Source organism: Alternaria triticimaculans (genome assembly GCF_023758025.1).
Source record: "Alternaria triticimaculans strain BMP 0046 chromosome Unknown scaffold_8, whole genome shotgun sequence".
NCBI classification, from domain to species: domain Eukaryota; kingdom Fungi; phylum Ascomycota; class Dothideomycetes; order Pleosporales; family Pleosporaceae; genus Alternaria; species Alternaria triticimaculans.
The window spans coordinates 1,142,470-1,155,925 of NW_026055965.1; the positions used below are offsets into that span (position 1 = coordinate 1,142,470).

A 13,456-nucleotide genomic window follows, 5' to 3' on the forward strand; every position below is an offset into this window, starting at 1 on the left:
TCAGGAATGCGCAGTGCTGAACTACGCCGCAATATAGAGAAGATAAGAAGGTGCTGCGGACACTGCTGCCAGAACTCAACCCGCTCCACGAGCGAATGATGCTGCAGATAGCAGCTCAAGACACCGAGAATACAGAGCACTGTGAAAGCATTTCGGCCGATCACACTTGCCTTCCGGCCACTGCAGCTGAAAGAGCTCGCCGCAGTTGCAGGCCTTCCCAGAGATCAATTTGGCGACATGAAAGCGGTCGGCGACCTTGTTAGCCGCTGCGGCTCATTTCTAACTGTGCGCAAAGACACAAACAAGCTATCACATATCAAAACATGCGATATGAGCATTGGTGTTGGTATTGTAGTTCTAGAAACATTAGGGTAGAGCGTCTCATGAGGCAGGTGCAACGGGAGGCACGAAGCCAGTCGCGCCGGTCATGCTCAACGCTTCTACCTGCAACAACAACGAAATCGGATGCACCTTCGCATCTCGTACCGTACATCTCAGATGAAGCAGGAAACATGCCTCTTACTGTGTTTGCTGCCCAGCATTGGCGTTCGCATGCGCTAGTTGCATACGCTTCTTCCATGATCCCAATATCTTGGGATCACGTGTCGCCTTGAAGTCCTCCTTGAACTTCTCATACGTCGGTAGCCAAAGCTTGTTGTGCTGAGTCGGAAAGAAAGACCACGCGACCATGTTCTGCTCCTCCGCTTCGGTCATCTCAAGACATACATACTGGCTAGCGTTGGTACCAGCGCTCCCGTCGTGGCTCTGGGTAATGGACAGACGGTTACCAATGCAGGTTTCATCACTGTTCGACCCTTCCGAAAACCAGCCCTGTATCATCGCGACAGACGAAACCAGTGTGATTGTGATGATCAGGAGTTGGACGGCAAGGCAGGCCATGCCTAGCGTGACAGCGTGGACACCGAAAGCTAGCCAGCAGATAGCACGGCTGACCAGGTGGAGTTTCTCGGAGGCTGGGCGAGCTTCGGTGAGCAGAACATCTTGCGCGATGCCAGTCGTGGTAATGACAGTCAGACGCTTACCGTTTGGCACGGTGATGAAGAGCTTGACTTCTTTCTTTTTTGTCGCCTGATTGTCCAACTGCTTGACAGCCTCGTCGATGCTATCGCGGAAGTCGACGAGAATGCAGGCTCGAACATAAACCAGAGCGACAAGACTGAGTGAAGCAGCGAGACCATACCAGTCTTGTATCAGCATCGGCCAGATGACCAAGAAAGCGTTCACTAAGAAAGCTAACCAAAATCCAACCCACTGCTCAGCCGGATGTCTAGGAACACGATGATCAGATTGAATCTCAAGCCGCGTAGAGTTGTATGACAGCTTCTGACACGATAGCCAGCGTGTAAACCAAGCGCTTAGATCAGTTGCCTTAATGCCTTCGGTGATGTTGTATAGTTCAAAGCCTGGAATCGGTTCCATGACTGAGTTATCGGCGAAGATGTGACCAGCGAGGAGAGGAAGATATTCGAAAGGTGAGTGGACGAGGCGGCCAAGGGACTTGCGGACCGCGTCGGCACCCAGAAGCGTTACGATACCGAGCGCATCGATCTTGAAGGGACTCCAGTTCTTGATGTTGACTGGTGACCTCATGATGAGACGCGAGATGAGAAGTGGGACGGCGGCGGTAAAGAGGGCGGCGGTAGATGCGGTACTGCAGTAATGAGTATATATTTCGAGCATCAGAGGGGTTTATACGTACAGTGTATCCATCGTTGTTTGTTCTAGCGGGTTGAGCAAATACGAGTGTGGTTGAGGTGGAGAATGGAAACCGCGGTGAGTTTCTGAAGCTTTATGGAAGGAGGGAGACTGGAAAGAGGTGCTTCTGGGCTATGGGAGAGAGGGGGATGTGCAAAGCAAACGACTGTGTCACGAGTGAAGCTCAGTGCACCCAGGGCATTGTAAGTACAACTCAGTCCATTCATTGAAGCGGCTGAAGTCGATTGACCTATCATGCATATGTCCTATCGCCACGACTTCCACCATCCCACCTTCACGCGTCCTTTTTTCCCTCTACATGTGTATCCTTCTTCTTGTACATCCAGTCCTCGAGTTTGTTAGCATAATATCCGTCCCCACCATTCTCTCGTGATGAGGAAAGGTGGGAAGTAGGCATGTGCTCGGTTCTCATTTGCCGATGAATATCGTCACGGTGTACGGGGCCAATAAGTTCGGGCGGCGAGATGGCACTGGGATATGGGAGATGGAGTTTCCTGTACTCACGTTAATCAAACTGCGCTTGAGAGCGAAACGAATTACTTACCGGCGCCGTTCTTCCAGCTCCTCTGCAAAACCCCCATACTGATCCTTGTACTTGACGAAAATCTCTGCTATACACTCCATGTGTTTCGAAACTACCAGGCCAGTGTCTATATCCTTTCTAGCCGCGTGTAGTGCAGCCTTTTCTACTTCCAGTAAGTCGACCGGGAGAAGCCAAGGATGCCGATTGCCGCACTCTCCTTGCAGTACATTCGATGCTTCCCGAAGCATCTGCGAGCACAATCTCGCCGACTTGGCGTAATTGAACATACAGTTAGCTAGATCGAGCGACAGAAACATGCGGAATATCCCCAGGTAGTTCTCTGGATTCGATCTTCTGAAGTCAACTTGCATGTGCTCGATGGTGGATAATGTACCATCCATTGCTTGTACGATGCGACTTCCGTAGGCATTGATCATCGACCCGCCCATGGTTTCCTGGTGCTGGTAATTGTACATGATGGCGCGTAGCATGGAGATTGAAAGATCAATAGAACGCGGCTTCAAGGATCGTGTATCTCTGTCTAGGCGGCGCCTGTTCCTCGCAAAGTCATGAGCTTTGGCACCCATTGCTAGCCGAGCTCGTGCGGCGCAGTCTTTTACAGTCTTTGGTACGTCTGATGCACAAAAGATCTTCTTCTTCTCAAAATGTGTCATCGCTGTATCGAGCATCTCCCATCCATTCTCAAGAATTGCTTTAGTCGGATCGTTGGAATGGCGGAGCTGCAAGAGCGCATTTTGGAGATGTGCAGCCGAAGAGATTGACCCCTGCACAAGTTCTTGGTCCGTTTCTTGCAGCTTGACCCCGATAACACGGTAGAGTAGTCGAAGCCCAGCCCAGACGGGGTTGAGCAAGAGATATAAGCTCATGAAATCGCCGGCGTCTCGAGGCTGTGCAGCAGCTATGCCTGGGGTGTGTGGCCATGCCCAAAGATGAAGGCTATCTGCTGTCACATCCTTAGGACGAGGCATTTTGTACAAGTCGAGAAGAGCCACATCCGTGTCGAAAAGCAATTCGAAAACTTCATCGAGTCGGCTACTAAACCATGAGCCGCCATCCTGGAGATGCGTTGCTATCAGAACGTCCAGAAACATCTGTGTTACCATGACTTGCTCAACACCAGGCTTTATGCCACTAGCTTCCGTAGCGAGAGCGTCATACCAAATGCGGGTGAAGCTATCGGCGTCAGGGAATAGCATCTGTCTGCCGACACCTGCTTTTGGTTGTATGGTCTTGAGAGTGCGCAAGCATCCCTCAAGCCTGTCCAGCGGAGTCGTGAGCTCATCACCCCGACGCTTATACTCTTTGAACTCGTCCGAGGCTTCAGCGAAGTTGATGCGCAGACAGTCCTGCATCCCGTCAAGCTTACTTGAGTCCTCCGCAAACCGGAACGCCTTGAGGTAGGTGTGCTGGAGTATACCCGCGGCCAACTTGTGATGCTCCGTCTGTCGTGGGGCTGATGTGTCGGTTATTGGTGTTGCTTGCTGATCTTCTGTTCCTGTCATAGGCTCAGCAGGAATTTGCAGGCCTCCTTTCACTTCTGGCTCAACTAGCAACATCAAAATCTCATCCATGGATTTGATGTCTGGAAACTTCTCCGTGAAATCACGTGCAAGTGTACAAGCAATCTCGTTTGCACACTGTGTCATCGCGGCAGTGGACATCAGGTCGGCGAAGGCTCCTTTCCTGTCCATGAAGATTTTCCAGTGATGTCGAACAGTGAGACGGAGCTCAAAGAAGTCTTCCAGCAAGCAATGGATGGCCATCAAGGTATCACCCTTTGAGTCGAGTTGATACAAAGTCTCCTCGGGAAGGTTCTTGGAATTTGACGTTGGTTTGGGTGCTGGTGAGATCTCTTCTTGATCGTCCTCGTCCTTGTCCGACACATCTGTCCGTTCGAGCACCCCAAAGGTATTCGTAGACCCCGGCGCAGCAGCTGATACAGACTTTGTGGCGCTTTGTGACTTGGGTGGACGCTGGACAAACGGCTGAAGCAGCTTACGTACAGTTTCTAACGTCGTGTTGAAGTGGCTGTGCGTATCGTTGCTTCTTTGGAGGTCTGCATTACCCGAACACTTTTCTTGCAGTTTGAACCAGGTAGAGCACTCCACGCGAGCAACCAGGGCATTCGATAACGCCTCATACACAGAACGGGGTACATGGGATGGCGATGACTTCGTAGATGCAATATGTTTCGCGCACTCCATGAGCTGGTGCGTGGTGAGCTTCTGTGAAGATCTGTGGGGTTCCGATTTCTCCCGTTCACGGGCTTCTTTTCTAGCCTTTCCCTTCAGCCGTGGGCCTTGACGAGCGGCTGGCTGAGGAGAGTCGGACGTATCGGGGTTCTCTTGAAGATGAAAACCGGAGCTTCCCGCAGTCACAGCCAGCCATGTAACGAAGTAGTCTGTATCCTTCTTGTATCGCTTGAAGGATCCGTTGAGGTGATCAGGAAGCATGTTCGCGTCTGAATGAGTAGACCTGCTGTATGCGAGCGGAGTAGCCCAGGGGGTCAAGTGGTATCGGTGATAAGGTTGGGAGTTGTAGGGGCGAGCGTCAAAGCGCTATTTATCTTCGGTAGTCAAAGCTGGATCTTTTTAGATTGGTAAAGTCAAACCTCTGCCCTGTAAGAGGTCGTACATTAAATAGTGCACTCTTTTTATCAAGGCTTGCTTTTGAGAGACATATCTCTCGCGGACAAGCCACCTGAGACAAGCCCATGTCACGAGCCAAGACAATTGAGGCTTTGATCAAGACCTCATGGGCAATACCGTAGCTCTCTCAGATCTCGCCACATGTGAGATCTGTGTCAGTAGCTCAGGTATCAGTAGAACCTGATTCAGGGAAGATGGTACCCACTAGAAACGCTAAGAATATCTCCGCGGTAACAATTGTGAGTGGACGTGCATATCCCTCCTTCACACATACTGTATTGTACCAAAGTAACCCGACTCCTCGGTGATGCAGGCCAAAATGAGAAACATAATGCCCAGAGTGGAGAGATGATTAAGAAAGAACGTATTGTGTCGCGAATGCTGGAGGTGTATAAGAAGTAACGTGCTCTAGAGACGACGATCGAATCGCGCGGTCGCGCCATGGCCTCCTCTGACCAACTCTCATTGATGCTTGACGCGTAGTGGTATGTTTGTTGACTAACGGCACTGGATGGGCGGTCGCTGAACTGTCTTGAAGCTGAGGTTTGAGTGAGCTGGCCTGGCCACAGCGCGGCTGTGACCGGGACGCGCCCGACGCGAGGGACAAAGTGGGCCTGCTTAGTCATCATGCGCCTCCAGCCCGCAGCCGCGACCTGGGCAGGCGCACGCGTCGCAGCGTCGCAGCGTCGCAGCATCACCGCACCGTAAGACATTAAAAGAAGGTACGTGTGTTCTTGCTATGGAGGACTCATCTCGCAATGGGAGAAGGCGCATTCGGAATCGCACGCCTGAACTGCTAAAACTCCTACTGGAAGCATGCTGTCCAGCAATGGAAGACCCCCGCCTGCAAACGCGTCCACGGGTGTTACAGTTCCTGACACCAGCGGCATGCAAATCAGTTGTTTGAAGGGTAACGGTAGTCAACGACCGGGAAAAACTCCTCCTTGATCTGCCGTGGAGAAACGAAGCGAAACATGGGGTTCGAAGAGCCTGCCTTATCGTTGGTTCCACTTGCGCGACTTCCGCCGAAGCTCTGCTGGCCGATGAGCGCGGCAGTGGTTTTGCAGTCTGATAGCTTCGTTAGCTTTCGCGCTGAGCGGCACTACGGTAAGACTCACTGATGTAGAAGTTGCCAGCAGCGTAGCGGAGCGCGTCTTCTGTCTCACGTATAGCCGTACGGGAGTTGGCGAAAACAGCACCCGTGAGCGCGAAATTACCACCAGCTTGATCAACCTTCTCTAGAATCTGGTTCCACTCCGCATCAGGGTAGACGTATATTGCGAGTACAGGACCGAAGATCTCATAGTTGAAGAGCTTGTGGTCTGGCGAGTCTGCGAGGTAGACGGTTGGCTTGATGTAAAAGCCTTCAGAGTCATCATAGGTACCGCCAACCAGGAGCTTGAGCGAAGAATCCTGATTGCTTTCGTCGATGACAGTCTTGATCTTTTCGAATGAACGACGGTGAATGACTGGGCCCATGAAGGCGGCGAGATCTTCGTGTGGATTACCCTGAGTAATACCCTTAACATCCTCGACCAATGTGTCGATGAACTCCTTGGATCGAGACGCTGGGAGATAGAGGCGAGACGTTGCCGAACACTTTTGGCCTTGGTATTCAAATGAAGCGCGAACGACGTGCTTCACTGCAGATTGGACATCCGCCGTTGGATGTAGTAGAGTGAAGTTCTTGCCGCTAGTCTCTCCTACCATCCGTGGGAATTCGCGATATGTATTGTTTCCGATACCCTGACCGATACGAGCACAGAGAGACCTAAAGACGTCTGAGGAACCTACGAAGTTAAGCCCAGCGAAGTCTCGATGGTTAAGCACGACATCGTTGATCTCTTCGGGCTCTCCGGGCACGAACTGAATGACATCAGGTGGCAGACCAGCCTCAAGCAAAATTTTGTACACGAGGGTACTCGCGTAGATATTTGAAGGCGATGGCTTCCAGAGTACCACATTTCCCATGATGGCAGGGCCCGAGATCAGGTTACCGCCGATAGCTGTAAAGTTGAACGGCGAAACAGCGTAGACGAAGCCTTCCACCGGGCGGTAGTCCATGCGAGACCACATCCCGTCTGTACCTCGCTCGGGTTGTTTTCCCAGGATCTCCGCCGCGTAGTTACAGTTCAACCGGAAGAAGTCCGCCAGCTCAGCAGCGGCATCTACTTCGCCTTGCCAAATGTTCTTCCCTTGACCAAGCATGGTTGCCGCAATGAGCTCATACCGGTACTTGGTCGCTACTAGCTCCGCGGCCTTGAGAAAGATTGCCGCTCGATCAACAAAAGCCGTATCCTCCCATGACTTCTTAGCTTTGAGGGCCGATTCGATGGCTATTGAGACCTGCTCTTTGGTTGCGAGTGGGTAATTGGTGAAGGTTGTCTGGTGCTCCGCCGGTAACGGCTGATCCCAAGATCTAGAAACTTGTTGCGATTTGCCATTGAAGTGAATCTCGCTTTGAAGGGGAATCTGCGACTTCATGCGCTTTAGGGTCACCTCCAGCTGGGTGCGCTCCGGAGAGCCTCTCTCGTAAGTCGGATTTGGCTCGTTGCGTGCATCAGGTAGCCGGAATGGTACTGTGGCTTTTGTACGTAGCTGGCATTGGGGGCGGCGGAATCTCGATACATTGGTCAGAGGCCGCCTTGTGTTCTCAGAGAGCCGTGCGAGGCTTCGGGTGGTCGACATGGTGGGGCAGAGAGAGGTATGATGAGCACTCTGTCGTGGATCTACCTTCTATACCTGCCTCTCCACGATAGTACTTCGCAACGGCAATGCATTCCGACGACACATACTATGCCTAGCGATATCGCTGTGACTCTCATGCCCGCGAATACCCGTTTGCGACAAACAGCACGGCGACTTGTGGTTGGCTGATAAGCTTACCATGCCATGCCATCGCTGCGCAAATTGATCGGGAGGCCTCCCGACATATGGTCGCGCAAGTGGCATTACGGCCAGGGCACTGAACCGGAAAAGACCTTCACACCCAAATAACGTCGCCTCTCCATTGTCGACCACAAACCCATTCCCAACGGTGCTAAGAGCTCCAATGGGTCAATCTGTAAAGCGGTGGTTGGGACGCTCGATGAGGAACGCTCGTGTGAGGGACGGAAGCGCACCCGACGCACGGCTCAGTGTGCGAGGCGCTAACCCAGCCGCTTAGATTGATCATCCAGGGGAACGCGTAGGGCGTCGTTACGTCGACGCGTCATTTCAGAGTCGCGGCCACATCACAGACTACGTTGCGATTGCGGAAGGTATGCGTGAGAATGCTCAACTGGTAGACGGATGATCTTTGGTGAGGATCAGAGAGGCCCACTCACGCACACGATGGCAGGTGCCAAGCGATGACATCAGCTCCCTATCAGTCCCCGCATTAGTGCCCAGGTGGTATCTAGCCGGAATCGGCCGTCGATGTCTCTGGCTCATGACTGCAGAGCTTCTGCATGCGAGCTTACACGCGTTACTTCCGCGTCGTTACCGACAACCTCGTTAAACTGCCCAGGTGTCCATCCGATTTGTGAAGAGCCTCGGCAAGCACGATGCCATCCTCCAACGACCACCAAAGAGTGACTAAACGATCATCAAACGCGTACGCAGCTTGCGTGGTGCCGATGTGATGCACTATTGACAACTACGGGTAGTTGCTCGCGATGCAGGAGGCAGAAGATCAAATGCTCAGGACAGCAGCCGTGCTCCAATTGTGGCAGACGAAGCCTTACTTGCATCTTCGATGATAGAGAAAACAAGATCCTAGTGACTCAAGGGTAGCTTACGAGCACTATTATCTGGATGAGCAAACTCTAATGGTGCTCAGATATCTCTCCGATCTCCAGGCAAAGATAGCCCGGTTGGAGCAGAATCCAACATACGAGTCGGGTGCATCACAAGCACGAATGACGGCTAACAATAGGACGGCTCAGGCCAGGGATAGAAGCTCACCAGCAGCGGATGACAATCGACCACCGGCGAACCCATCGAACTTTGAGGGGACGAGGGACAATTCACCCATATCTAGACCCGACCCAGATGAAGCAAATCTGATGAACCCGCTTATTGAGTCCTCCAAGTTCATGTCTTCATCCTCTGGACGGCCATGTAAGCTCTTGGTATACGCTTAATGAATCACAACTAAGAGCTTTCGTAGTTTATCTAGGCACGTCTTCGAACTGGTCTTTCCACGGACAAATCCTCAATTTGGTGCATGAGCACATCCGAAAATCACCGTTACCTAGCGCCGAACTGCTATTTGATGGCTCGGCATACGAACATCTCTGGGATGGCACACGTAGCCGTCCAGACTCCATCTCTCCGATCATACCTAGTATCGACTACGCCATCTTTCTGTTCAATGCTGTGAAGTTTCACTGCGCCCAGCTTGTCCATCTCTTTGACGAAGACGAGTTTATGGTAAACTTGCATGCCTTCTACTCGAACAATGAGAGAGATACATGGGAAGACAGCTTGTGGTACATACACTTTCTTCTCATTCTAGCTTTTGGAAAAACCTTCATCCAAGGGAAGAGTCAGACGCAACGGCCGCCAGGCGCCGACTTCTTTACCCACGCTGTTCAACTTTTGCCTGATACCAGTCGTCTTTGCCGCGAGCCTTTAATTGCAGTCGAAATACTTTGCTGCATAGCGCTATTTCTGCAAGCCTTGGACTCAAGAAATGCAGCACATGTAACAGTACGGCGTCAATTATATCTTGTCGATATTGACTAACATTGCTAGATTGGTCAAGCCATGCGCATATCAATGATTGAGGGAATGCATACCGATATGCCGGTGGAAAAACTAGGCCAGCCTCTTGTTCAGCGATGCCGTATGATTTGGTGGACGGTATATATCCTCGACCGGCAAATGACATCTTTGATGGGACTACCTCAGTCGATTCGAGATGAGGATATAACTTGTCAGCTTCCAGATTTCGGGGGCTCAGCTCAAAGAGTGACAGCCATCGACATACAGATCAAGCTTGCACGTATATATGCGGAAATAGCTAGGAGTATGTCCGTCGACTCCCATCTCATGTACGCCATTGCTGACCAACCATGTAGCTGTTTATGGTTCTAAAGGTCGGCTACGCAAGAAGTTTGTCTTAAGCATCAAGGCCGTCTTAGACGATCTTACATCCTTGGCGGAAGAACTCCGACGTTCATTCCCGCTGCATGCGGACGAGCGCTTTGGCGGAATCTCGAGGATGCCGGCTTATCTACATCTACTCTACTATCAAGTAAGATCCACATCTCTCGCGATACCTGACAATTCTGACGGACTACTAGACAATCGTTGTTGTGACGAGACCGTTGCTCTTCTGTTGCATGAAGAAGGTCTTTGAGTCACCAAGAGAGGTGCAACCGCTAATCTCCTCACGCAAGATACGCCATCTACTGTGCATGTCACTTGAATCTTCTCAGAAGATCATCGATATTCTAGAGATTCTACACAATCAAGGATTACTAGGTATAGTGCTCAGCTATTCCGCCATGCCGTGGACTGACCATGACACAGAGACCTTCCTCCCCTGGGATCTTGATGCACTCTTCGTATCAACTGTGGTCCTGATTTTGACGCGTTTTATTGATCATAGTCTAATAGACGGCCCAAAGACATATCTGGACAAAGCTTACAGCTTCTTCAAGACCATTGTGTCTAGCGGCAATCGCATCGCAGGGTTTCGCCACGCGGAGCTCCGCAAGCTTGACGGGATGTTGGCGGAGTACTCCGAGAACAGGGAGCGACCATCAACGTCACCTAACATTATCGGCCTGGAACCAAACATGCAACGTCCATCCTCATTTCCTCCAGGCTATCAATCTGTAGCCGGTCTGCCGAATTCGCAAGATACGGTGCCACCATATTATACAGGAATAAGTGACGAGGGGAGTGGATTCGGTGATGATTTGACTGCCGAGCAGATATTGGCTGTAGCAGAGTCTATGGACATGGAAGGAACCGACTGGCTTTCTTTTGCAACGTTGGAAGACTACCAGGTTATTGATCCGAACATCTAATGACTAACATCACCATATGGATCACGCGTAATGCCCACGACGGGTTTCACGGAAGGCGCACACAAGTCGAAACCTCTACATATTTGCCTTTACCGCTTCCTGTCCTTGCACATCGCGAATCTCTCTAACAGTTCCTATCCGCCAGCTCACATCGTGGTCAAAGCTCTCTGCCTTGGCCTTCTGCTTTGGCACTCTCCAACGCCACCTCAGAATACTCTGCTTTCCGTCGGGTGCGTTCAGTAGGTTATCCACCCACCTTCCGACGATCGGGAACATCTTGAAACCATGACCGGAGTCACCCGACAGTATTATGACCGAAGAGGAAGTGTTCGGCACGTAGTCGACGATGAAGTCTGAGTCTGCTGTGTCTGCAAACCAGCATATAAACTTCTCTACCAGAGGCCGATCGGCAAGGTAGGGCAGTGTTTGGCGGAGAAGTTCGCGCATCTGTTCTTCGTCGTCTTTCGGCACGAAGCGCATGAGCTCTTGCGGTGCTTCGGATATCCCGGTGCTTGGGTTAGTGTTGATATAACCACCTCCCATCGGGCATATCTTGAGGAGATCCGTCTTTGGGTCTGGCTCGAAGAAGAAACCGAGGTCGCGGGCGTATGTTACTGGGATGCCGCGAAGTGCTGCCGTCTCGTCATCGGTAAGGCGGACGTGTGCAACTGACCACGATTTCGCGGACACTTCGGCACCGACCTCAGGAACAATCTTGTGGGCTGCGGCACCAACGGCGACAATGACTAACTTGGCGGCATGGAATTGCGCAGCCTTTGTTCGAACACCGATGCTCTTCCTGCTCTTGCCAGATCCCTCATATACGATCTTCTCTATCGCACCGACTTTCTCACCCAAGAAGAATCTAACGCCATTCTTCCTGGCCTCGCGATAAATTCCTCTCAGCGCATTAGCTGAGTGCACATAACCGTCGTACTTGGACACGTATCCCCTCCAGCCGGGCATGTCACCGGTGAACTGCCAAGCTCCAGCTACATCACGTACGTCTTGAGGGCCCGAGATGGGATGAAAGAAAGGCTTCATCTCCGGGTGCTTCTCCGCAGCCGCTTGGAACCGGTGCAGCGTTCCCACTGCTTTTTGGGATGCAGCACCAGAAACGACATTAAGATAGCCAACCCGGTGGAAGTAAGGCGCGTAGAGGGGAGTTTGCCAGGCGTGGGTGGCTTCCTTTTGGTATGTCAGTCATTGCTCGAACGATCAATCCCTCATAGCATCGCTCGGGGTGCAGACAGCTACATACCACGGCCAAATCTGTATAGAAATCGTCTTCGTATTCTGCTCGCATGATCTTGTTCAGATCGTTGCCAGCAGACCATCGTGATGGGATCTCGTCATCTTTCTCAAAGACCGTGATGTTGGTGTAGCCTTTCCTGGAGAGCTCAAGAGCCGTGGAGAGACCGAACGCGCCTCCCCCGATGATGGCTATAGCGTCGCTTTTAGAAATATTCATGGTGACAAAGCCGGGAAAGATGTGAAGTACGAATGCAAGGATAAACACTTTGGGGCGTCACAGTATGTCATGACACCCTGGAAGTACAGGCGCAGCCGTGCGACGTGAGTGTCCAGTCCTTACATAACACGAAGCCATTGACCGCACTCCCATCACACTGACGATACGGGACCATGTCCGCTGTCGCATGAATTGTCGACCCCCGCAGATGTTGCAAGCGTTATCGTCGTGATGTGATGCTTGCTCCTGACTTGCTCAGTGCACGCTAGTGTTATCGATAAGTGCGTCCCCACAAAATGTCTGACGCTGTTTGGTCCGTGTCTTCTCCCGTCCTGCAAGATCGGATGGCCTCCCGACACTTCGAAAGCGAGACTTGTATCGCCCAACCGTATTTCATGCCCTCTTCTGGCATGGATGGTAGGTCGACTTGCTGGCGTCACGACGACCGAGCATAGCCGTGATGCCTGTGACCGAAGTCGCGCGGTCAGTGATAGGTTCCACATCGTCAGCCTCCAGCAAGTCCTTCTTCGTACATTGGGTATCATCTTCTAATGGCATGCCAGAAATGTAGTCAAAATAGCACTCTTAAACGGTGTTTTCTTGCTATGTACTTCTGAAACTAGTTCTTGAACTCATTTCGACAGCCACGGCTGTTCTTCGCAACGAAGCCCTGTCCTACATGTCGACGCTTTACACACCCCATTTACGACCAACGATAAGCTCGATAAGATAGTTGCTACATGGACGAATATAATGATCGAATACTTGCCAGCCTCATTTCTCTTCTGTCAAGACGCATCGTCAACGTACTTCTCTAACTAGGAGGAAGACGTGCGCTTTGTCCAGACATGTTTTCCGAACGCTGCAACGAGATCATGTATCGCGACAAGGCATACCTCTTCGCGTGATACGAGCAGAGTATAGGAGTGTTCATAAACGTAATACTCAAAAGGTAGCTTCGCTCTTATATTACGCCGACATCGTCATGCATAACCCGATCCAAGCCGCGTCGTCAAACAACCCCGCATTGGCCTAC

At 51.6% G+C, this 13,456-nt stretch overlaps 2 protein-coding genes across 2 annotated transcripts; both read right to left on the bottom strand.

Annotated features, from left to right (window-relative positions):
• Positions 1-519: 519 nt before the first annotated feature.
• Positions 520-4,734, bottom strand: J4E78_006296 (uncharacterized protein; the record flags this gene model as incomplete). The annotated part of the gene is made up of 2 exons (XM_049366909.1): positions 520-1,672; positions 2,282-4,734. 2 exons carry the CDS (start codon positions 4,732-4,734, stop codon positions 520-522), a joined length of 3,606 nt encoding a protein of 1,201 aa, XP_049221615.1.
• A 1,090-nt stretch (positions 4,735-5,824) lies between these two features.
• On the bottom strand, positions 5,825-7,617 carry J4E78_006297 (uncharacterized protein; the record flags this gene model as incomplete). The annotated part of the gene is made up of 2 exons (XM_049366910.1): positions 5,825-5,997; positions 6,048-7,617. The coding sequence occupies 2 exons, from the start codon at positions 7,615-7,617 to the stop codon at positions 5,825-5,827; spliced, it is 1,743 nt and encodes a 580-aa protein (XP_049221616.1).
• Positions 7,618-13,456: the final 5,839 nt, after the last annotated feature.